We start from the raw sequence: 24,841 nt of genomic DNA, 5'->3' as shown, positions 1-24,841 counted from the left end.
CACACTTGAGTTGTGTCTTTCGGCTTTTCCCAGTTAGGTTCATACTAGGCTATCTGCCCTAGGGCATTTATAAGCTTAGCCAGAGTGTGTTTGGCTTTCGCCACCCATTTTAAATTAATTTTCCTATGCCCTTTTTCGAGGTTAGTATACTGTGCCTCTGTGCAACTGTGACACAGAAGTGATACCCGGGGTAAACCTATGATCCCCCATCCACTCAAGATTCCTCTTGAAGAGAGGAAATAAGGGACTCTGCCTAACCTGGACTGGGATTTTATTCCAGAGTGAAGGGAGCCTCTGGGTTATGAATCTGTCCCTCCAGCATGTCCTATTTATTTCAGTGCTGAGGTTCAAGTCTCTCGAGCGCGTAGCTCGATGGGATTTGTATTTTCTGAGGTGGAGCATGTCCATTAATTCCGGGTTGGACATGGCTTTATACGTCAGGCACAGATCACCTCTGAGCAGGCGGTATGCCACTGAGTAGAGCTAGAGTTTCTTTAACCAGGCAGCATATAGCATCTGTTTGAGCCCTTTGATCCTCTTGGTGAGGTACTTTTGGGGTCTTTCCAGCTGCTGCAGGTGTCTGGTAAGGTACATCCCAAAAGGGGCATGGTACTCAATTATGGGCCTGATGAGGGATGAGTAAACAGGCATGACGACCTCCCCTGATCTAGAGGTGAATCCCTTCATGATTAGGTGGGCTATATAAAATTTTTTTCTAACCACTTTGGCCACGTGGTTGTCAAATGAAAGACTGCTATCAACTTGGGTCCCCAGGTCCCTAATTATTTCTTCTGTACTTAATGGATTACCACCTATGTGGTAATTTGTGGCCACTTTGTTTTTGCCAAAGGGGATGACTATACACTTTTTGGTGTTTAGCTTGAGGCCATGGCTCTGGCACCAGTTGTCTGTTTCTATGAGGCCCTTTTGGAGGACGCTTGTGTCTGCTGGAGTCTCTATTATAGCGCCCAGTTTGCAGTCATCTGCAAACTTTGTCAGCCACACAGTCCTTCCGTGTTGGCCTGTACCTCCGAGAAATATATACCGAACAGGAGAGGTCCCAGGACTGAGCCTTGTGGGACGCCACTTGTAACTGGTTTGGAGTCTGACATGGCTCCAGCAATTCTAACCATGTGGGTTCTGTCCTTGAGCCAGTTTGCAACCCATCTAATGACATAGGTGTTTATATTTAAGCTGGTGAGCTTATCTATAACACCCGAGTGGGGTACTGTATTGAAGGCTTCGTGGACCACCTTCCCCTCAATGGCCTTGGTGACTGTTTCAAAGAAATCGACCAGGTTTAAGAGGCAGGATCTGCCCTTAAAGCGGAACTGGGTAAGATCCAGTGTCTGTAGGTCCCCAATATCTTTTTTTATGGAGGTCCATGATGATCCTTTCCATAGCTTTGCAGACCAAGCTAGTCAGGCTTATGGGGCGATAGTTTCCAGGATCCGTTGAGGCACCACCTTTGTGGAGAGGGACCACTGTCGCTGTACGCCACTCTTTGGGTACATATCCTATGGTAAGGCTGAGATTGAACAGTAGTTTTATGGTTGGGTTTAGCTCTTCTTGGAGTTCATGTAGGACACAGCCTGGGACACCGTCTGGTCCCATTGATGCTGTGTTTTTTGCTTTGGAGAGGGCGGCTCTTACCAGAGCATCTGAGATGTCAGGGGGGCAAGCACTCTGCTGGGTTAGACATTTGCCCTTTTGGTGGGGAGGGGAGGGTTGCACTGACCCCATCAGCTAGGATGTTGGCAATGTCTGTGGGTTAGATGTATTTTTTGTCATTTTGGACTAATTCTGAGCATATCTGGGAATTCCCACCCAGGTTCCTAACATAACTAAAAAAAGCCTTGTGATTATCCTTAGTGTCCTGTGCAATTTCTCTCTCGAAGCTGGCCTTAGACGATTTTATGAGTGCCCGTAGTTTTTTGCCAACACTGATCAGAGATGCCTTCCCTTTTTGGGATTTTGCTCCATCACGTAGTAGCTTCCTCCTTCTATTGTATAGTTTGTTTATGGCTGGGGTCCACCAGACAGGACGTCTGCCTTTGGACGATTGGGTCTTGGTTTTATTTGGGATTGCATGATCCATGCATTCCTGAAGGTGTTCATAGAATGCGTTTATAAAGGATTCTGCGGTCTGGGGCATATTTTCCACAGGCCCGGGGGCTTTAAAGCAAATTTCACACTCCTCAAAACAGAGGTGGAATAATTCAGAGAAGTTTTTCACTGTGGTTTTCTGGGCAGGGGGTGGGGTCGGGATGTGAATATCCAGTGAGATTAGTTTATGGTCTGATCTTACCAGTGAGGGATACACTTCTGGTCTGGAGCATAGAGTCCCCATGTTGGTGATGATCAGGTCCAGTAGGTTTTCCCCTCTTGTGGGAGTGGTAAGTTGTTCCATAGCATTTGAGTTTATAAATTCTAGGAACCTTTGAGCTAGGGTGTTGAAGCTAGAGTAATGCTCCCAGTCTATGTTTGGGTAGTTGAAGTCACCCAATATAATGGTGTTTGGAGAGACCTTCATATTTTCCAGTGTTCTCAGGAAGACTGAGTGGGGTTCCTGGGTTTGGGAGGGTGGTCTGTAGCAAGCTATAAACTGGAAGGCAGTTTTACCCACTGTTAGTTGCACATGGATGGTCTCTGATGCTTCGTGCTGTGCCACCAACCGGGAGGTGTGGGCATCTTTGACGAATATTGATACGCCCCCCCCTCCTTTTCTGGTTCGGTCCAAGTTTTGGGGCCGAAAAGCATGGTATGAGGTATAACCTGGTAGTGCTGGGGTGCTCCCAGGAGCCTTGAACCAGGTTTCTGTTACTGCACAGATATCAATGTTCTCCATGCTAAGGAGAGTTTCGAGTGCATGCATCTTGAGGTTTAGACTTCTGGCGTTGAGTAGCATTACTCTTCGTTGCTTATCCCTTGTGATACCTATGGAGGTGGGTTTGTCTTTTGAGCCTCACCTAAAAATGGCACTATGGGGGTAGCAAGAGCCTTTGCCAATATCCGAAAGCCCAGGTGTGACAGGTGCAAGCCGTCCCTAGCGAAGCATCGCCGCCTGTTGAGCATGTCATCCCAAGCTGACAGGCATTGGATCCCCTTTGAATGACACCAATACTTAAACCAATTGTTGAAATTTCATATTGTGGCATCATTCTTGGTGAGGGTAAGATGCTACCCAAGGTCAGGGTCATACCGGCCTGGGCCACATGCTCAGAGAGCTCCTCTACGTCTCTTTTCATGTAGTCCAGGGAGGTACGTCTCAGGTCATTCACACCAGCATGGACAATGACAGTCATATTTGTACTTGCCTTGGAGTGACCTGAGTGCTTGTGTTATGTGGCAGATCCTAGCCCCCCGACAGGCAGCTCACTGACCCTCTCCTTGTTCAGCCTGGTGAGCGGGACGTCAGTGTCACCACAGCAGAACTCTGGTCCGCTAATGATTGGCAGTTGATTTTTACATGAAGTTACCAGCCCTGACGCACAACCTTCAACAAAGGTACGCCCATTCACGCATGTCTCCACGCAGAAGACATTATAGCTGAGAATCGAACCGGACAGAGTCTTACTGTGAGGCGACAACACTACCGCAGCACCACCACCACATACTTAAGCTAGCACACAGTTTAAAAAATGCAATTAAATTAAAAAGGACTAAAAGCAGGTGCAGAATGTGGTAAAAAGATGGGGCTGGGGGAGTTTCCCCAGATCAAATCTACAACGGGGCAGGCAACTGCAAAAGGCACCAAATTTAAACTACAAACCAAACATAGGGAGGGTAGGTAGGACAAAAGTTTCAGAGATCTAAGCAACAACTAACGGTATAAACTCTAAAAACAAAAAAATATATATTTGCAGATAGTCTGGAAGGCAGTCTCCAAACAAGTTCCAGCAAGCATGTCCTGGCTTTCTGCCTGAATCAGACAATCATCTGGGTATGGGTATATTTGAATATTTCTTTGCCTGCAAAACGCAATAACTGGAGCTAGGCACTTTGTGAATACCTTGGGCTCAGTAGATAAGCCAAAGGGCAGTGCAGAGAACTGATGGCACGTGTAAGCCTGTTTTGAAGCATAGGCATCTCCTTCAAGATTCCCCGATTGGGATGTGTAGGTATGCTTCCTTTAAATCTAGTGTTGCCAACCAGGCGTCTTTGCCTAGCATAGGGAGCAACTGGTGAAGAATCAGCATCTTGAATTTCAGAATCACCAAACAGGTGTTTAGAGTAGAGAGGTCCAGGATAGGACGCCATGAATTGTCTTTTCTGGATACCAGGAAAAGTCTCTAGTAGAAACAGTGCCCCTTTTCCTTTTCTGGTACCAACTGAATAGCCCCCATGCTTGAGAAAATACTTGCTTTTGGGCCTCTGCTCACTGATTTGGGGGGAAATTTGGCCACCTGCTTGGCGTTGGTAACATGTGGAAGTGAAATCTGTATCCCTGGGACACTATTTAAAACCCATTTGTCCTGGGTAATGAGTTCCCAGTTCTTTGCATGAAGAGCAATACCCCCCCCCCCCAAAAGGGGCAGTAATTTGAGAAGTGCTTGGAAATTTTAAAAGGAAGTCATTGAGACAGTTTACCATTGGGGGGGGGGGTGTTTATTACTCACAGATTTGGAAGTGGAGTCCCCCTACTGCTTGGTCCTGTGCATACCCTGGGACCGAAGCCTGGGAGCTCTGCTGGATCTGGGTTTGGACTGAAGGTCTGGAAGAGGCAGGAAAGGACCAATTCTTGGAAGGCCAATGGCTACTAAACCTTGGAGGTTGTACTTGTAAAACTGTTTGCATAGATTTAGCTTTTTCCTCCATCTTTTTAAGGAGGTCTGCCTTGCTGCCAAACTGGCAGTCATGGCTTAAGGGAGCATCCGGTAATTTCGCTTTAACATGATCTGGTAAGGATTGCTCCTTAAGCCAAGCATGCCTTCTAAGTACAGACCCAGTTACAGCAGCCCTGCAAAATGCCTCTAGTGAATCAAAACCACATTGCAAAGTATGTTTTCTAACTTGTTCAGCTGAAAGCAGTAAATCCTGTAAACCCTTATTTTCAGCACAATCAGGAATAATTATTTTCTGTTTAAGCAATCCGATAATATGCTGCTGATACTTTAACATACAAAACTGTCAGTTTATGGCCCGAATGGCCAAAGTTGCAGAAGTGTATACCTTCTTACCCCATCTATCCAGCGCCCTGCTGACAGGGATTCTAGGGCACCGAGACCCTGAGAAATAGTTTCTGGGTCTGCAGCAGGGTTTTTAAAAAGGAATTTGAGTCAGGAATCCTGTAATATCTGTCAGGCTTAACAGGAGCTGGAGGCAAGGAGTCGGGGGTAAGGCTAGATTCAGAAAACACATCTACAATGTCTAACACTGGAGGGGATGGCTAGTGGCTTGTGCTGAGGTAGTAACAAGAAATCCCTGAGCCTCTTTTTAGACTCTGAAAAATCTTGGCTCTCCCAGTGAAATGGTCCCTCATGGTATGTAAGGTTTCCCCAAAGGAATAGTCCCCAGGAGGAGAAGCTGAAGGAATGGATTCTTCAGCATCAGAATCCTCATAGGGGGAGAGGGAGAATATTACTGTGTTGAACAGGGCCTTTTCAGTTACTTAGTAGCAGAGAACCAAAACAGGCTGAGGTCCTCTTTGCTTTCAGAACCTGGAGTAAAGTCCAAGCCCTACACAGGCAGAAGCACCCGGATGGCTCTTTGAATTAGAAAAATTTTGCTGTCTCTAGCTGGAGTGGAACGTCTGAAAGACACTAAACTGTTTAGACGAGATTGGGAAATAGGAAAAAGGGTACTGTATACCCTCTGGATTGTTTTACCAATTTGTTTCAACAGATAGCCATCCAGACTGGATATAACTGCTTGCATAACTGCCTTCATGGACAGTGAGGATGCCTTTAGGAAAGGCCCATCAGTATCCCTGGTTCTGTGACCCATCTCAGCCTTAAGGCCTGATGGAACCACTTCTGCCTCAGAGGCCTCAGAAGTCAACTGGCTGGCACTTTGATTTCCTGAACCTCAGGTGGCTTCAGACCTTTTGGTTCCTGCTGTCCGATCTATATGGGTTCAAATTTTACTCCGATGGCAGAATGTGTTTTGCCATATTGGTCACACTTCTGAACACTCTCACTGGAACACCAACAAGGATGATCTCATAAGGGAATCTGCAAAGGATGCCTGAAAGCTGTCCCATGTCTGAGGCATAGCCAAGCATGGTTCTCACTGCAATGCCTATTCTACACAGAGCTTTGCAACACTGAATCATGCTCAGTGAAATTTCCAACTCCATCCTGGAATCTAATGTTTGGGTCTTCTCAGAGGTAAAGGCTTGCTGTGCTAATTCCCTCTGAAAAATGATTAGTGTGTGGTGTGATTCATGGCTCTGATCATACAAACTGTTCATGTCCTGGATTCATTACTTGGCAGATTGACCACAGTTGCAGTCCACCAGCTCCTTTAACGCAGTCACAGCCAAAACAAGTCCACCAATAGACTCTTGGCCCACAATGTCTGTCCTGGAGGCCTAATCTTAACTGTCTGGCTTCCAAGGAACCAGTTTACAAGTGACTGGCTCCTGCCATAACCTAACAGCTAGGAGGATTAGTACCTCAGGGGTACATCAAGAAGCAGAGGTTACAGAGCCTCAGACCTCAAAAAAACTCCTTTGCCCTAGCAGAAGTGGCTGTGGGCCAAAACATCCGCTGCTGCATACAGCTGGAGGATCCCACCAAAGGTTATCAACTTGAAGGGACTGGGGGACTGAGTCAGTGTCAGAAGTGACAATTCCTATGGGGAAGTCAGTGCCTCCTTTTATAAGTTTTTGGCACATTGAGTGGGGGTAGCAAGAATTCAGAGGACTCAACCAGTTCACTAAACCTTGGAGTGCAACAGATCCCTTGAATAGGAAACCAGGTAATGTGTCAGCACTGAAGAGCCCTTTAGTCCAAGTTTGGCAGCTAAACATCAGTACAAAGACCTACACTGGAGGAGCTAGTATGGGGCATAGTGGGCCAGCCTTATCTACACTCAGAACAGTAGGGAATGGGAAAACACCCATGTAAATACACATCCGAAGGAAGGCCATGAGTAACAAATTTGCCTTTGATATACCTTGCAAGATATGAATGTTTGCAATGTGGCAGGAGATAGAAGGAATCCTGGACAACTAGTTCTGCTCAACAGCCTTTTGGGCTACTTACCAGATAGATCCATCTGTTCTGACAACTGCATCACTGTGCGAGTTCACAGCAGATGTCAAGAAGCTATGCTCTGGGGATCTTCGAAAGTGCCGCGAACTCCTCAGTAGTCTCTTGTGAAGAGTCGGACAGAAGAACACATTGACTAAACGAACTTGGAACCAAACAAACTTAGTTCTATACTGATGAAAGCGCTAAATACATTTGCGTTCTATAAAATAAGACGCGTTTGACGTTGGATTGGTGTTTCAAATTTGAAACTGGTTTTTGCTTCAAGACGAGCACATTTGAGATATTTTGGACTTCGCTGCCTTAGGAATCCAGTTAAGCAAGCCCTTGTTTTTACAGGCCAAAGACTTTGGACCCAAAGGCCAACAGATTCAGCAATCTTCAGTCTCTCCCCCAGCATGCCAAACAAAACCAAATTAACAAAGACCTTCTCCAATTAAACAATTCAAACACTGGGCTGGGGAAAAATAGGATGCTTGTAAGGGTAGCCCCAGTTGTATAACAGTTTAACATATCACTGGTGTCAGCCTGCAATGTTAGGAGTGAGTGGCCCCACCATCTACTCGTTACACCAAATGTGCTGCTTCTGATCTCCCCTTAATGTGCCTGGTCTCATTTCAGCCCTGAAAATGTTTTGGGGAAATTTTTATATGTGCTTGCTCAGCACAGTCCTGCTCCTGATATCAATCACCTTGGTGTACCAAACGCAAGTCATGTGCATCTTACAATGTCTAGGGTCAACTTTTTGGACACTGGGTCACCTGGGTTAATGTCCCACCAGTCTATGGCACTTTACCAGAGACTAACCTCAAACTAAAAAGTTTTATTTCAAATGGATTATAAACTGCCAATACCAAACAGAAACCAGCAAAACACCAAGACAAGGAAAACAGCTTGGTTTCAAATCAAAGAAAAAATGCAGGTATGAGCATTTCCCACTGAAGATGAGAATGCTGCTGCCACAGGCTTTGCAGACAGCTTGAGGTTGAAAAGTACTGTGACAATAAACAACTGCAATATTTTCCTGAATATAAACCCCTCTTAGACATGTTGGGCTTTCCATGGCAGAAAATCTCCAAGTATTGAACAGGACCCTCCAGTGTTCAGTACTACCCCCGAAAGGCACAGTCTGACAAAAGGCTTCATTTCAGAAAACCAGAGGGAGAATCCCAGAATACAGAATTATCCTCAAACTATGGCAGTTGCACAAGGACTAGCACAGCCAGCCAAGTATTACCATCCTAAAAAAATAAAAGGTCAGTGCTACTAAGAACAGAGCAATAAATTCAGAACCATGTTGGACTGAGCTGCTTGAGAGCCATGACAGAGACCCTGTTCAAATATAAGGTGGCCACATTGTCATACCAATTCTCAGGTCTTGGCCTGTGGAGTAGCACTCTCTCCAGGGCACCCAAAAGAGTAACTGCCCAAAAGTGACCAGGAAGACTATGAAGGGGATGGGACACAACAGAAATGGAAGGGTCTTCTAGTAGGTAGTACCCACCCTGACAACAGGCAAGAAAAAAAGGGGAGAGAAAGGGAAGAGGTAAAGCAACAGTGAAGAAATTTACAGCAAGTAAACACATTGGTATGTTCAGATTACTTCATTTTTGCAGTAATGAGTCTCAAGATACCCAGCCAAAGACCACTGCATGAACCTTTGTTTACCCAAAACTCCACTCAGTGTCCCTTTCCTCATACTCTATTCTTTTTCCCTGGTGGGGAAAGGTGGGGAAAATGACCAATATAACAAAAGGCTGTGGCTACGGACTCTTCTAGAAACTACAGCCTATGCAGACATTACAATTAGGGACCTCATGATCAGGAACAGGACATGCAAGGCAAACAGTGAGGAATTTGCCCAGCGTATACAATTCCTCTTAGTGGACACCCAAACCCATTTTGTCAAAGTTTTGATGCATGTGAGCATAGCTCAACTTCAAAGAAAAAGAAATCTAGACAAACCAATAAATAATGGGGGGGGGGGGGCAATAGGAACAATCTTTAAATACTGCTCTCCTTTTAGCTTGGAAAGTTTCTAGAACAGGTTTTGCATTGGCATGACTTTTCAGAACTGCATGAAGTCTGAAACTCAAATGTCTTATTTTCTTCAATCCTCAAAGATTTGCTCATAAATCCAAAGAATGTATGAGGAAAAGACCAAAAACATGAAGCAATAACCTGTACAGTCGAGATGTATGGTTGTGAGCCTCTCCAAAGAATGCTCACTGTGCCACCTCTGGAACAGACCACCAGTGAACAAGCAAATCTGTCAAGTGATGCACTGCAACAATAAAGCCAACATGGTACAGGGCAGAACGCCAAATGGGTGTGTCCAGCCAGCCTGTAAGGGGAGACTTACAAAAGTTGGACATGACATCACAGCTTCTAACAGAAGCATACCAAGAACACACTATTAGAGACCCAAGAACTGTGGTTTGAAGCCCTACAAATTAACCAAGGTTAAAAGCTTTCCATTGATTTCATGAAATCAGAAGCAAGCAGATGAGTTCACGCAGCACCACCATGTTAAAAGTTAGAAAAAAGGCAGCAAAAAGTAAAAGAGGGGCCCATGAAAACAAGACTAATTATGCAGTGGAAAAGGATTTCACACCCCTACGGCATCACCATTACTTTACGGTAACATGCAAGCATTGTGTATGTCATGAAGGTTTGTGTACTGCCATGGACAGTCTGCAAAATTAGAACAAATGGGCTGATGTTGATGTCTGTATTTCACATGTGCATGCTTTACTACTACAGCAATGCAATGGAGATGAGAGAACCGGTCTAGGGGAAAAAAAAAAAAGTCTGCTAGGGCAATGCTAGAAAGATGGAACATGGAAACAGCTGTTCAGTCATCTAAAATCAATTACAGCTGCTCAGTCATCTAAAATCCATTACAGCTAGCTTTAGGTGGAACTTAAATATCAAGCAAGTTTTAAATGAAAACAGAGACTTACTTTATGTTCTACATTGTTCTGCTGTGCCTTGTCCAAGTGGACCTTAATAAGCCTGGTGCCGTCCAACTTCACACGTATTCTTTTCCCAACAATTTCACTAGGATAGACCAAGTCCTCAAGAATAGCATCATGCACAGCAGTTAGTGTGCGGCTAAAAAAAAAAAAAATTCAAGCAAGTCCTTTACTCTCATTTCTTTACCATCATTTCATTAAACAAGTTAACTCACTTGCCAGCTCACAAATATGCTGCACCTATTCTGACACCTTCATTTAGCAGAAGGCCTAAAACCTTAAGGTAGTGTCAAGATCTTTCCCAAAAGTGATCTTCCATACAACAATGCAAGATTACCAGGCAAGCCAACTAAACAGCATTTATAAGAAAACAAGTTTAAACTCTTAGGTTGTTTTTCTCCCTACAATATGGTTCCAGAATTTTACAGGTACCAGAAACCTGCGACTGCCTTGGAATCACAGGAAGGGAAAGCTCACCGCCTAAGCTCAACTTCTCACATACTTTATAGATTTCCACCTCGCATGCACGACGGACCACAGAAATCTATAGTTCATCCCGACGAGTACTGCTGACAATCTGACCGGCAATTAGTTTTGCTGATATCAGGGCTCAACAGCTGCAACACAGAAGACAGGAGTGAAACTATTTTCTGCTTTCTTTATTGCAGACTGGGAGAACCTGCACTGCTTCCAATGTAGCCATGCATTTCACAGCAAAGCAATCCGATCAAGCAAGACTTTAAGGGCAGATGTCACTTCCGACAAACTTGCATAAGCATCACAAGATGCTAAGCTTTAAACATTGCTTGTTTATACTACTTTGATATGACATTTAAGTCAAATATGCAGAAAGCATAATCTCTCTTGCAAATTATTTACTATTTTCATCCTCCATACAACACAAACAGCAGCAGTGTATGAACCTCGTTTGAGGTACTCATACATTACATATGTAAATATGGTAAAATATGGTAAAGAATGCTACTCAAGGAAAACTGACGAGTTCAATGGAAAAACAAAGCACAATGCAAACAGATGTGGCTGAAGTGTACTAGACTCAAGGCGATGCACAAGTTCTTGTGCAACACTGGGAAATATAGGAGAAAATGGGCTTGATAAAAGTACATACAATGCTTAAAAATATTAAGTGCATTAATACAGGTCATGCTTGAAGACTGTAGTTGGAGGATAGATGAGTACACTATCTTGAATTTGTGCTGTGGACAGTTCTGCTGTAGCAACCCCTAAAGTACAGTTTTGTACCTACCATAAATGTAGATGTTACAGTGCTCATACAGCTGCAGTCATAACAGATGGGTTATCCTGCCGTCAGGCGGTTCCTTGGTCGGCCGAATTCCAAAGTCTAGGTCCGGTGTCGGTTGTCGTCGCTTCTTCCCTGACGTCAGTGCATCAGGGGTATAAGAGCCAGCCAACGCCATCTTCTTCAGTTTTTCTTGGCCCAGATGTCAGGTGCCCCCAAAAGGAAGGCAAAACAAACTTATGTAATCATGCAATATAGAATAATCAAAAAACAGTAGTTTGCAAGCAAATACACCATAAAAGAATACCCCAAATAGGTTGTATGAGAAGGTGTTTGCCATAAGGCCTGTCCTAGGAGGGGATGGAGGGAGGGAAACCTGGACTGCAGCTGTATGAGCACTCTAACATCTACATTTATGGTAGGTACAAAACTGTACTATGTTCATCGTGCATACATCATAACAGATGGGTAGAATCCTAAAGCTAAGTAGGGGTGGCAGGCACTAAGTGGAACTAGGAGGAGCAAGGATGCCCTGCAAGACAGCTGTGGCAAATCCCGCTCTAGATTTAGAGTAAAGTGGAAGGTGATCGTGTTTGGAGAAAGTGTGCACTGAACTCCAAGTGGCTGCTTCCAAAATGTCCTTGGTAGGAACCCCCCCCCCCCACAAGGAAAGCTGCAGAGGTAGCGGTGGCCCTTGTGGAGTGGAATCTGATGCTTGAAGGCACAGTTTTTCCATGAAATGAGTAACAAAAGCGTATGCAGTGGGCTATCCATTTGGAGATAGCCTTTCCTTTAGCACCTGTAGCATAGGACACAGAGTTGCTCAGATTTCCTGAATGGCTTTGTCCTGTCCAAATAATAACGAAGTTGTCCGACTGTCCAAGGAATGCAGTAGTCTTTCCCCTTTGTTTTGTGGGTTAGGGTAAAAGGTAGATAAGTGGATAGTCTGATTCAAGGCTACACTGGATACTACCTTTGGCATAAAGGTAGGGTTGGTTCGTAAGGAAACTCTGTCCTGATGGAAAATGATGAAAGGTTGCACAGCCATGAGGGCCTGTAGTTCCGAAACCCTGCGTGCTGAGGTGATAGCAAGAAGGAAGGTAGTTTTCCATGACAAATATTGTAGTTCTGTTGAAGCAGCTGGCTCAAACGGAGGAAGGGTCAGTTTTTCCAATATGAAGTTGAGGTCCCAAGCAGGGACTGGTGGTTTCCTTGGGGGGTTTTATATTCGTAGCCCCTCTGAGGAACTGTCTTAAGAGAGAATGAGAGAATAAAGGAGGATCTGTGTTGTATTGTGCAGAAATAGCTGAAGCATGGATTTTGATGGAGAAGGAAAATCCACTGTTTAACATCTCAGCTAGGTACTGTAATATTTGATGTAAAATTACCCAAGGATTCTGGCCCTTTTTCCTGATTCCAGGCACAAAACAGTTTCCATTTGGCGGAGTAGGCTTTTCTAGTAGAAGGTCTTCTGGCCTCCAAGATGACATCCTGCACCTCCTTGGAGAGGAGGGTCTGTTGGGAAATCAAGGGATTCTCCATGCGGCTAGATTTAGGGTTTTGAGCTGGCTGTGAAGAGTTTTGAAGTTGTGCTGCGACAACAGAAGAGGCACTAGAGGTAGGATCCATGGTGTGGAATGTGCCAGGCTCTTCAGGAGTGGATACCAGTGTTGTCTTGGCCAGTCTGGAGCAATGAGAATCATTTTCGGCCTCTCTGCTCTGGCTTTTAATAGAACTTTGGGCAGCAGAGGGAGAGGCGGAAAGGCATGGAGTGTCAATGTTGTCCAATTGAAAGAGTGCATCCACTTTCCAGGCCTGTGGATGATAGGTCCTTGAGCAAATTATTTTCAGTTGGTAATTTCTGTGGGTAGCAAAGAGATCTATGTCTGGCTGTCCCCATGCCAGAGTTATCTTTGCGAAAACTTGAGGATGCAACTTCCATTCGTGTGGATCTGTCACATTTCTGCTTAGGCTGTCTGCCAGTGTGTTTTCCTTCCCTGGTAGGAATTGTGTCTGAAGTTGGATTTGCAATTCCAGAGCTGTGTTCCAAAGGGTCATGGCTAGTCTGCACAGGGGGTATGAATGAGTTCCCCCGTTTTGTTTATGTACCACATCACTGTGGTGTTGTCTGCCCTTAATAGCTGGCCTGGATGCAGTAGGTCTTTGAAGGCCATAATAGCATTTTGCACTGCTAGCATTTCCTTTTGGTTGATGTGTAGGTGCTTCTCTTTTTGGGACCATTTTCCCCTGAATGCACTGATCTGTCATGTGCGCCCCCCAGGCGTAGTCAGAGGAGTCTGTTGTGATGATTTGACTGAGGTATGCAGAAAGGGAGACCTATGTTTCTTTGGCATGCTTGAGCCCACCACAGAAATTTCTTCTGAAGACATGGAATGAGTGGTATAATTGTTTCCAAACTGTGACTGTGTTGAGGACCATAAGTTTTTTTAGGTACCATTGAAGTTTCCTCATATGCAGCTTTGCACATGGGATCAGCAGGATGCAAGATGCCATGAATCCCAGAGCCTACAGGACTTTCCTTGCAGTCAGCCTGGTGAAGGTTGCCATTTTGCTGAAATATTGAGATAGTTGCCCTTGTTTATCTGGCGTGAGGTAGGCCATCTGGGTGTTTGTATTCAAGCTGGCACCCAGGAAAATTATTGTTTGAGAGGGTATTAGTTTTGATTTCTTTTTGTTGACTGTGTATCCCAGAAAGTTCAGTTTTATTACAAACGCCAGGTGTTTCAGAAGTATGTCCTTGCGGTCCGCTTGGATCAGGCAGTCATCCAGATATGGGTATATTTGTATCCCTTGAAGTCTGCAGAAGGCAATTACTGATGCCAGGCATTTCGTAAACACTCTGGGCACAGTAGATAAGCCAAAGGGCAATGCAGAGAATTGATAGTGGATTGAACCCGCAAGAAATCTGAGGTATCTTCTGCAGCTTTGTCTGATTGGGACATGCAGGTATGCCTCCTTGAGGTCCAATGTTACCAGCCAAAACTCCTTGCCCAGCATGGGAAGAAGTTGCTGTAATGTGAGCATCTTGAATTTTAGCACGAGTAAGAATGTGTTTAGGATGGATAAGTCCAAAATGGGTCTCCAGTCGGTTCCTTTCCTTGGTACCAGAAATAGCCTGGAATAAAAACCTTGACCTTGTTCGTGACTAGGTACCTCTTTAATAGCTTTCATGTCTATGAGCTTTGAAATTTGTAGTTGTGCCTCTGCCCTTTGTGTGGCAGGTTTGGCAAGCCTCTCCTTTTTGGGAGTGTGAAAATGAAATCTGTAGCCTCTGTTTATAACGTCCAGAATCCATTTGTCTGTTGAGACAATATGCCAATTAATTGTAAATAATGCCAGCTTTCCTCCCAAGGGTGCTGCCAGCTGAGACTCGCTTGGCATGGAAAGGAGGAAGTCATTGGGTTTGTTACCTGTATTGTTGTGCACTGTCTTCGCCCCCTCATGGTGCTGGAGTTTGCCATTGCCTGCCTCTATATAATCCTTGTGATTGTCCTCTGCCCCTTGTGCGCCTCTATCTACCTCTTTGGGGCTTGTCCGTGGCTGGAAAGGACCAGTTTTTAGAAGGCCAATTTCTGCTAATCCGTGGTGGTTGAACCTGTAGAAAAGCTTTGACAGTTTGCATAGATTTGGCTTTTTCTTCCATTTTCCATAGTATCTCCTCAGCATTAGCACCAAATAGCACATACTTTTGTAAAGGAGCATCTAGTAGTTTAGCTTTCACATGATCAGGCAAGATTTGTTCCCTAAGCCATGCATGTCTACGAATGACTGATCCTGTAACAGCAGCTCTACTTGAGGCCTCTAGGGCATCATAGCCACATTGTAAGGTGTGTTTACCCACTTGTTCTGCACTATGCATCATATCCTGCAGCTCCTTCATATCTGGTTGTTCAGGTTGAGATATTTTATTTCTTAACTGTGATAACAGAAACTGCTGATATTTAAGCATATGAAACTGACAATTTAAGGCCCTCGTGGCTAGGGTGGCAGAGGTATATACATTTTTCCCCACCTTTCTAAATATCTTGACTCTTTCGGAAGGTAGTGGATTCTTAGCAGTAGAGGCCTTCATTCCCTTGGGGCCTTGAGAAATGGTTTCAGGGTCAGCATTATGGCTTTTGTAAAGAAATTGGTGAGAGTTAGGAACTCTGTAGTACCCATCAGGCTTGACTGGGGCAGGAGGCAGGGAATCCGGATTAAGGAAAGCCTCCGAATAATCATCATCAAGTACGTCCAAGACAGGAGGTATCGCCAGAGGTCTGTGTTGAGGTAACAAAAGAAATTCCCCAAGTCTTTTCTTGGAATCAGAAAAGTCTTGGGCCTTCCCAATGGAAGTGTTCCCTCAAGGTGTGCAAGGTTTCCCCAAAAGAAAAATCCTCAGGAGGAGATGCAGAAGGAATGGACTGCTCTGCATCAGAATCTTCAAAAGAGGAGTAAGAGTGTTCCTCTAAATCAGAATGTTCTGAAAAAATGGAGCCCTGATCAGAAGAGGGAGAATCTTCCTCCACTCTGGGTCTCTTGTCTGGAGGGGGTTGGGAACCCCTGATAAGAGTAATTAAATCCTCAGCCATTTTAAGCATCTGCTTTTTGGGCATGGGGCCTGGAGATGGGCCCTGTGCAACAGGCCTCTTGGGATGCCTGGCTGATTTGGACTTAAAGGCCTTAATTGAAAAGGAGGATGAGGGTCTAAAGACACCATGGGTGGAAGTGGACCTGTCCACATTAGGAGGCTCAACGCTCACAGTGGCTTCGGTGATTGTAGTCTGGGTATGGGCCGAGGTACCTGCGGTCTCGGTTACAGAAGACACCGCCAAAGAAGTGTAGTCGGTAGTCAGGGACTGCATAGGCATCTCGCTGAGAACCGGACCACGTGTAGCCGGTTTTGGCGTGGTGTCGGTCCTTGTCCTTGCGGTTTTTGGACAAAACGGTAGTCGGAGTCTCCGACGACATTTTATAATCAAAGGCTTTACCAAAAAAGTGTTGGGTGAACTCCGCCCAACGCTTAGTGTGTTTATTGAAGGTAGCGCAAAAGCGACAGCCCGAGACGTCATGGTCTGGGCCTAAACAAGGTATGCAGAGGGAATGGAAATACTTATGCGGTATTTGCTTCCCACAAGAAATACAATTGTTAACTTTTTCTGACATCGGTCTGAGGCAAGAAAAGTTTCCCCAAAGGGGTACTTAGCTTTAACGAAGACTTCGGTTTCCAATTTTTCGTAAATTCAGGAGCTGGCCGACCGGCACTTGCGAACCGCTTCTGCTTCGGGCACCGCGCTGCAAAAAAGACCGAAGAAAATGGCGTCGGCTGTGTCTTATATACCCCTGCCTCACTGACGTCAGGCAAGAGCAACAGCAACCGACACCGGACCTAGACTTTGGAATTCGGCCGACCGAGGACCGGCCTGACTGCAGAAAACCCATCTGTGATTACTGCAGCTGTATGCACGATGAACATCTGCAGATCACTGGGGCAGGAGAAAAAAAAAAAAAAAGGATTCTCAACTATTTTTTTTTTTTACAAAATGTTGCCAATTCCAAAAAAATTCCCCACCATAGAGACAGGGGAATAGAATTTAAGTCCCTTAAGTTTACTATGTTTTTAGAGAGTTAAGCTTGTAGAAGAATAAATTTTTCCAGACTTAAACAAATCAAGAACAAAATACAATTCTACAAAACTGAGCCTCAAAAAATTGTTATCCAAAGTTAAGGAACAGAAAAGTTGGGCATATTCTGTTTTGAAACTTAAGAGTAACTTTCTACAACATAGTCCTTTGTCACCTTGGAAATAGTAAGGAGTGGGACTACATTCATCTTTGACCACAAAACGATACTTTGAACACAGGCTTGCAATTTAGCTACTTTTTGGACACAGCTGTAACTCCTTCCTACAGTGTAAAACAGATTCAGTGACGAGCATGAGGGCCATTCAAAAAAAAAAAAAAAAAAGTCCTTTTGCAGAGGACAGTGACACTAACCCCATTACATATCAATGGGATGGGAATAGACCACTACTTCCGTAGGTTTAACTTGACAAAGTAGACTTGAAATGTATTACTGGAAAGAAAAAGGGTTGAAGAAAAAAAGATAACATTAAGCCCCACTGGCAGCCATTTGTGGGAAAACATTAAAATATTCTAAGTCGTACTCTGAGGTGTTAAAATAGCTCAGAAAACTGAGTGAAAAAATAGATTTAGTTCTACGATGGAGTTCCTTTTCTAGCATTTTCCAAGGACAACTGGTTCAAGTGGCACAACAGACAGTTGTTACACTACAGCATGAAGGTCCCCAGTTAGATTCTCTACTGGGGTGCCTTCCATGGAGTATGTCCTCATGTGGGTTCTCTCAAGTGCTCTGGTTTCCACCCACATTCCAAAGACCTATACTAGCTGGATTAGATACTAAACTGGCCACAGGTAACTGTGCGGTGTGAAAAAATTAAAGTGGCAGGGCTAGTCACTCCGCAGTGTAAACCTTGCCACTAGGGTGTCACTGTCGAAGTGACACCCCAAGCCTTTGTGCAAAAAAAAAAAAAAGGGGGGGGTAGGGTTATGGTTGGAACTTCATTGCAAGCCAAACACTTCCAAATCTGACCTTTCTGCTCTCCTGGCATCCAAATGACCTTTGGTGGATGAGAGATGCTACTTAGGTTCATAGGCGTGTACTAGGCTAATGGCCCTGGAGCCTTCACAAGCCTAACCCATAAGATTACCCTGGCATTAGGCCACCCTACCTTAGTTCCCAGTGCCTCGGTCAAGTAGAACCACAAGAGTTAGCCCTAGGGTGAATTTTCTATTTCCCATCCACTCAATTTCTCGAGAGGGCCAGTGAAGTGCTCTGCTTGACATGTATGGGAAGTCTATTCCATTGCATGGGCAGTCTCGGTTAGGAATCTGTCCCCTCCAGCATGTTCTGTTGATTGTGGTAACGAGGTTGAGGTCTCCGGAGCATGTGGGTCTGGAGGGATTGGGATTGCTTTAGGTGCAGCATTCCTAAAACAGCTGGGTCAGGCTTTGTAAGTCAAGCAGAGATTGCCTCCAAGTAGGTTAACATGAGAGAGAATAGTTGGGAGTTTTTTTTAGTCTGTCGATATAGGACAAGTGTTTAAGGCCTAGGATCCTCAGAGATAATTTTGTGGCCTCTCCATTTGTTGCAGGTATCTAGTGAAGTACATGCCAAATGGGGCATTGTACTCCATGACTGGCCTAATGAGGGAAGAGAAGAGGAAGACAATGACCTGTTTCTTCCTGGATGCAAAACCCTTAGTAATGAGATGCACCACACAGGACTTTCAACCACAGTGGTAATGTGGTGGTCAAGAGAGGTTGCCATCAACCTGTGTTCAGTGGACTACCATCAATGTGGTAATTCATGGGAACCGGGTTTTTCCCCACAAAAGGGGAGGACATTTGTCAGTGAGCTTAAGCACATGGTTCTGACACCAGTCGTTGGTCTCTGAGGCCTTTCTGTAGGATCTCAACATCACTTGGGGAGTTAATAGCTCCCAACTTGCAATAGTCTGCAAATTGGGTCAGAGAGCTCCTTTGTGGTGGCCTGGACTTCAGAGAAGTATATACCAAACAAGAGCGGACCCAGGACTGAACCCTGTGGAACTCCACTTGTGACTGTTCGGCAGTCTGAATTAGAGTCCGCTACATTCACACTGTGGGATCTACCTGTGAGTCGGTTTGCAACCCATCTAGTGATAAAGGGGTTGATGCATAGCTTAGTGAATTATTTCAACATTCCTGAGTGGGGAATGGTATCAAAGGCCTTGGCCAGATCAAGGTAGGCTGTATGAACCACCCTGCATTCATCCACAGCTGTGGTGACTGACTCAAGTCAACCAGGTTGAGCAGGCATGATCTACTCTTCACAAAACCAAACTGTGGGATCCAGAGTTTGGAGATTCCCTATATCCTTGCTTATTAGTTCAATAAATGATGCATTCCATAGCTTTGGATATTAGACTCATCAGGCTAATATAGTGACTGTTCCTAGGGTCTGTAGTCACTCCTCCTCTGTGGAGGGGATGACTGTAGCAGTGCACCATTCAGTAAGGACAAAGCCGGAGGTCAGGCTGTGAATGAACAGGGCACACAGGTGAGATGTAAAACACAACCAGGGATATTGTCAGGTCCCATAGAAGCTGTATTCTTGGCCTTGGACAGTGCTGTTTTAACTTGTGCAGAAGTACTACTGGGTGCCTGGCAATCTACTGGTATTGTGATTGGTCCTTTGGGGGGGGGGGGGGGGTAAAGGCACCGTCTGCCAGTATACTGGCAATATCTGCTGGCTCGGTATAGGAGGTACCATTGTGCAGCAGCTCAGAGCCAATCTGGGTATGGCCACAGAGATTCTTTACATAACTATAGGCGGCCTTCTGGCTGTCTTTACTATTCTGCTACAATTCTGTTTTCACATCTAGCTTTAGAAGATTTGATGAGGGATATCAACTTTTTGTTGAGGCTGACAAGGGAGTTTACACTCTTGGGACTTCACCTTATTCCGCATCAGTTTCCTACTCCTGTTGTAGAGAGTTTATGGCAGGGGACCACCAGATTTGCTTTTTTGGAGAAAACAGTCTTGGTTCTAGTGGATATGGTGAGATCCATGCATTTGTGCAAGTGTTCATACAGTGCATTGGTGTACGATTAGGCAGTCATGCAACTATTCTCCATTTCCAGGATGCCGTGAAATTAGCCACCTCTGTTTTTTGGAGCCCAAAGTTAGCTTTGGAGAAGTACTTCATGGTGTGGTGTGGGTGGTGTGTTTGTGGTCGGATCCAACAAGGAAAGAGTTTACTACTGGTGTAGAGCAATGGTCGCCCAGGTCAGTAATGACCAGGGCAAGAATGAGATGGCCCAGGAGATTAAAATTAAGGAATTCAAGGAAACACTGGGTAAGTTTATTGGTACAAGAGTAGTTTTCCCAGTTAATGAAGGGATAGTTGAAGTCGCCCAGTATGCAAGTGTTAGGTTGGACCCTAATATTCTAGAGGGTGCTTAGGAATGTGGAGTGCAAGTCTTGGGACATGGTTGGGATATATACCACGCTACGACCTTAGAGTCTTACCCAATCTTAGCCGCACCTTAAGTATCTCGGATGCTTTCTGTTGGGCTACCAGTCAGGAGGTGTGTGTGCGCATCCTTTATGAATAGGGAAACACTGGTACGTTTGGAGCTTCAATCCAAGTTCTGGGGCCGAAAGGTGTGGAATGGGTTATAGCCTGGTAGTGCAGGGGGGCTTCCTGCTGCCTTAAACCATGCATCTGTTAGAGCACAAATGTCGATGTTCTCCATTTTAAGGAGTGCTTCCAGCAAGTGCATTGAGATTTAGACTTCTAGCGTTGAGCAGCATGACCCTCAAGATTGCAACTGTTTGTAGCTGTTACGGTGGTAATTTGGTCTTTAGAATACCGCCTAAAAATGGCACTATAGGGGTGGACAAATGCAAGCCACCTCTGGCAAAGCATAGAGGTCTGTCAATCATGTCATCCCAGGCAGATACTGGACCCCCTTAGAATGACACCAGAAACTTAGCCAACTGTTGAAAATCTTTTTCTGATTTACTGTGGTATCATTCTGGGTGGTGGTAGGATGCTGCGCAGGACCAAGGTCATACCCGCCTGGGCTACATAACCTGAGAGCTCCACCATGTCTCCATGTAGCCCAAGGAGACTAGTTTCATGTCATTCACACCCACATGTACAATGACAGTCATTGTACCTGTTGCAGGACCTGTGTGCATGTTGTGGCAGGATCCTGGCACCAGACAGGCAGCTGACTTACTTTCTCCTTATTCAACCTAGTGAGTGGGACAGTGTGCCTCACTATAGTCTCACCCATAACGCTGTTTTGCCATAGGGGCTTTGGTTGAGTGGCACTGTTTAGGAGAGTTGCGCCTCTCGGGATTAGTGTTGTGGTGGTAGACTGCATTTCCACCTTGGAGGTCTCTGTTCGGGTAGATTTTTACTGAGAGCCTCCACAAAGGTGGGTGTCTGGTGTGTTATTATGCGAAGGTAGTGCTGGTATGCATTCTGGAGGGCTGTGTGTTTCATGTGGTGCAAGTGTTAACCTTCTCTTGACCAGTTATTCCAGTCTTGGCTGGAGTGAGAGTGGCTTTCAATTTGGTTATACAACTGCATCTCACAAGTCTGACTGTTGGGAGGTAAGAGGCGATGGTTGTCAAGTCTACGAGGCAGATACTACATTGCTTCAGGATGCCAGAATTCACCAGGTTAATAGGGGAAAGCACAGGGAACTGACCTTTATATATGCCTGGAGGGGTGGACTTAAAGTACTTGGTGTTTCTTGTAGAACGTTTAGTGCTGGTAGCACTGTGTGCTACAATAATTGCTACAAGTCTGATAAAGTGCTAGACTAATAAGCTAGTAAAGTGCAGGAACGGAGAGAACTAGCAGATTTAAGGGAAAAATTGAAGAGCAGACTTTAGCACCTTTCAGCTTACAAACTAACAGTCCTGGATACAGCAAATCTGTATCTGTACTAGACTAGTTACAAGAAAGGCAGGAAACTAGCGCAAACCCGGGCTTTTAAACCAGAAACTTGAAAGAAGGAAAAACTACAATTTCTGGGCCAGAAACTACTCATCTTGTGGTAGCTAGGCTACCTAGTGCTTACCACTCCCACTGACTAGTGGGAAGGCTTCCCTCCAACACAAAGGCTAGGGGGGGGCTCAGAAGCATAAGCCACTTTTAACACAGAAAAGCAGCTAAAACAGCACTAAACTCAAGTGCAGTGCAAACTAGCACGTGTGTAGCAATATTAAAAGCAAATACAGTTTAAATGCAATTTATTCAAACTGTATTCTGAACTGAATTTAATTGTTTTATTCAACTCTGAACAGTTAAAGTGCCAAAAACAGCTGAGAAGCGCACACTGAACACAAGGAGCAAAGCTTAGTTTTTTTTATTAGTAAAGTCGAAAGGGAGAAAGGAGGAACAGAAAGACAGTTAAGAACTTAAGTGGGGTGGGCATTCTCAAATATTCTCTCTGTATTGGGTAGAATGAGCTAATGACACTAGACTGGGAGGAGTGGCCCAGATCAAATTTACAGTAGGGGCTGACAACTGCAAAGCCACCAAGTACAAGAACAAGACACCAATAGTGAGTGAGGGTGAGAAACTATTACAGCTACTAGCTACACTATTTTAGTCAGAACACTACAGAAATGTTTCACAGCAGTACAGCAAGAGAGAGCCATTAAAGTTTTTAACAGATGGAACAAGGAGACCCTAGAGAATGCTTTTAACTGCAAACAAATCAGTTTGATGCACTCCTTGGTAGAAAATCAGAAGAAAGATGTTAATTTCCAATTAATAACTTGAACACAGTGAAACTAGCTAGAAAAGATTCAGTGCAACAGTAAAAACCTTTATCTGGTCTTGTAAGGCAAACAATTTTAGTACAACCGTGCAGATTATTTTTTTTGCAACAAATACAGTAAAAAGTATGTAGCAGACAAAAAGTGCTATAAATATCTAGAACAAACAATAACTAGTTAAAAAAGGGCAAAAAACAGAATACTTGTTACATATCACAGATCAGAGTTGTAGTCAGTACCCCATCCTCTGATTAGCTCTGTGTTCTCCATCAGAAGATAGCTGCCAGGAACTGGCACTTCAAACAACCAGGCCTGGATAACAGCAGGCCTCTATCCAGATTATACCAGACTAGAACAAAGAAGCCACACCAAAAAAAAAACAGAAAAGCACCAACTAAACAGGAAATACAACTCTGTATGAAAAAGCAGTTTACAGTTAAGTAATTCAGTAAAAATGCAATTACACTAATGAAACACTATCTAGCAATGAAAAAGTTGCAACAGTATAAAAGTACACAAATGCAGTGAAAATAAAAAAGCTTAACAGAGCAAAATGTAGAGGATTAGCTGTATAGCACAATTATAAGTGTTAAGTGGTGCAATTCAATTAAATAAATTGTAAGTAGTAACTTAATCTGCTTCTGCTTTGTCCCAATGATGAATCACCACTCCACAGCCTGGTAAATACAACACCTGAAGAACCAATGTACTACACTACTTTCTAAAAAGGTAATTACCATATAGTCTGCCAGCTGCAACCAAGTAACAGACAAATTGCCAAGTTGATTTGGGATGGAGAAAAACTGGATACAATTAAAGGAAGTTACCTGAAGGGGGTTACAAAACAGAACTACAAGGCAAAACAAATTAGAGGTTTGCTACATACATTAGAAAACACTTCAGGAAGCCACAGGTGAAGAACTAAACAGCAGGTAAAATTATTCTAGAGGTGTGGGATCCACAAGTCAAAATTTTGTCAAGAATCCTTCCTGGAGTAAGAAAAAAAAAATACTCAAGGTGGGAAAGGAGGAGATGGGGCCAAGGCAGACCAAAATTTAAGCTAGGTATTTTACGGAGAAGGGGATGGAGTAAAAGAAATACTACATTGAGAACAAATGAGAGAAGCAATGCAGCCAGCAAGAAATTAAGAATGCCAAAACACTGGAAGAAATAGGGACACAATCCTGAAAAAATATGGAGACAGACAGCTTTAAGATCCAAACTAAAGCAAGGAGAGAGGGCAAGCATAGTTAGGCTTTTAAGTACCCTGCATAAAGATTAGAAAACTGGAATATACATGCAGACAATTAAGAAAATCTAACTGGCTGGAACTAAGACAGTCTTGGATGAAGTTTGGAGAAAAAAAAAGTCAGACAGCAAACTAGGCAACAATGCTCCACACAGGCTATAACCAGGAGCTGCTGGGAGGTACAGGAGGCATCTTTCAGCCCTGCCCTAAACTGCAGGATAGGCACAAGGTGGTGGACATGATACTGGGTTATGTGCTCCCATTAGGGAAAACTGAGTTTATGAAGATGGGCAAGATACTTGCGAGTTCAGGAATACACAAGTTTTATTAATGTACTGCCCACTGCAAAAAAGCAATAACCAAGAAAATGAAATCAAACAATGTTCACTATAGTAGAATTAGCATTACCAAGAGTAAAATTCTCTAGAGAGAAAAGGGAAATAATCATTGCAGCAAATGGGAACCAACTCATACGCAAGTCCTGGAAAACTTGGAAGGATGTGACATGCAAGGAAGTGTCTAGGAGGCCAAGCAAACAGAAGAACTACAGAAATTGTGGATACTGTAGAATCTTAGGATAGACTTGCAACTCCTGGTTCTGAGCTGGACCTACAGTATATAGTTCAAACAGTTTAAGGACATGAATCAGGCCAGCTCCCAGGAAAATTTTTGTGCACCGTGCATGAGCATAAAGTTGTAAAAACAAGCACAATAAAGCAGCATTAATAAAATATGGTATTACCATGCAAGTAACCTATTCTGAGCAGTTAAGAGGGCA

At 44.3% G+C, this 24,841-nt stretch overlaps 1 protein-coding gene across 1 annotated transcript in view; it reads right to left on the bottom strand.

Annotated features, from left to right (window-relative positions):
* Positions 1-24,841, bottom strand: part of RPS7 (ribosomal protein S7) — a 254,090-nt gene that overhangs the window by 85,508 nt on the left and 143,741 nt on the right. Inside the window, exon 6 of the mRNA XM_044070449.1 lies at positions 10,178-10,328. Coding sequence (XP_043926384.1) covers positions 10,178-10,328 — 151 coding nt within the window. The remainder of the gene's footprint in view (positions 1-10,177; positions 10,329-24,841) is intronic.

Source organism: Protopterus annectens, chromosome 1.part0 (genome assembly GCF_019279795.1).
Source record: "Protopterus annectens isolate FY-2018-M chromosome 1.part0, PAN1.0, whole genome shotgun sequence".
Classification (NCBI taxonomy): Eukaryota; Metazoa; Chordata; order Ceratodontiformes; family Protopteridae; genus Protopterus; species Protopterus annectens.
The sequence above is the reverse complement of the archived record's forward strand: the minus strand, read 5'-3'. Positions and strand labels throughout refer to the sequence as shown.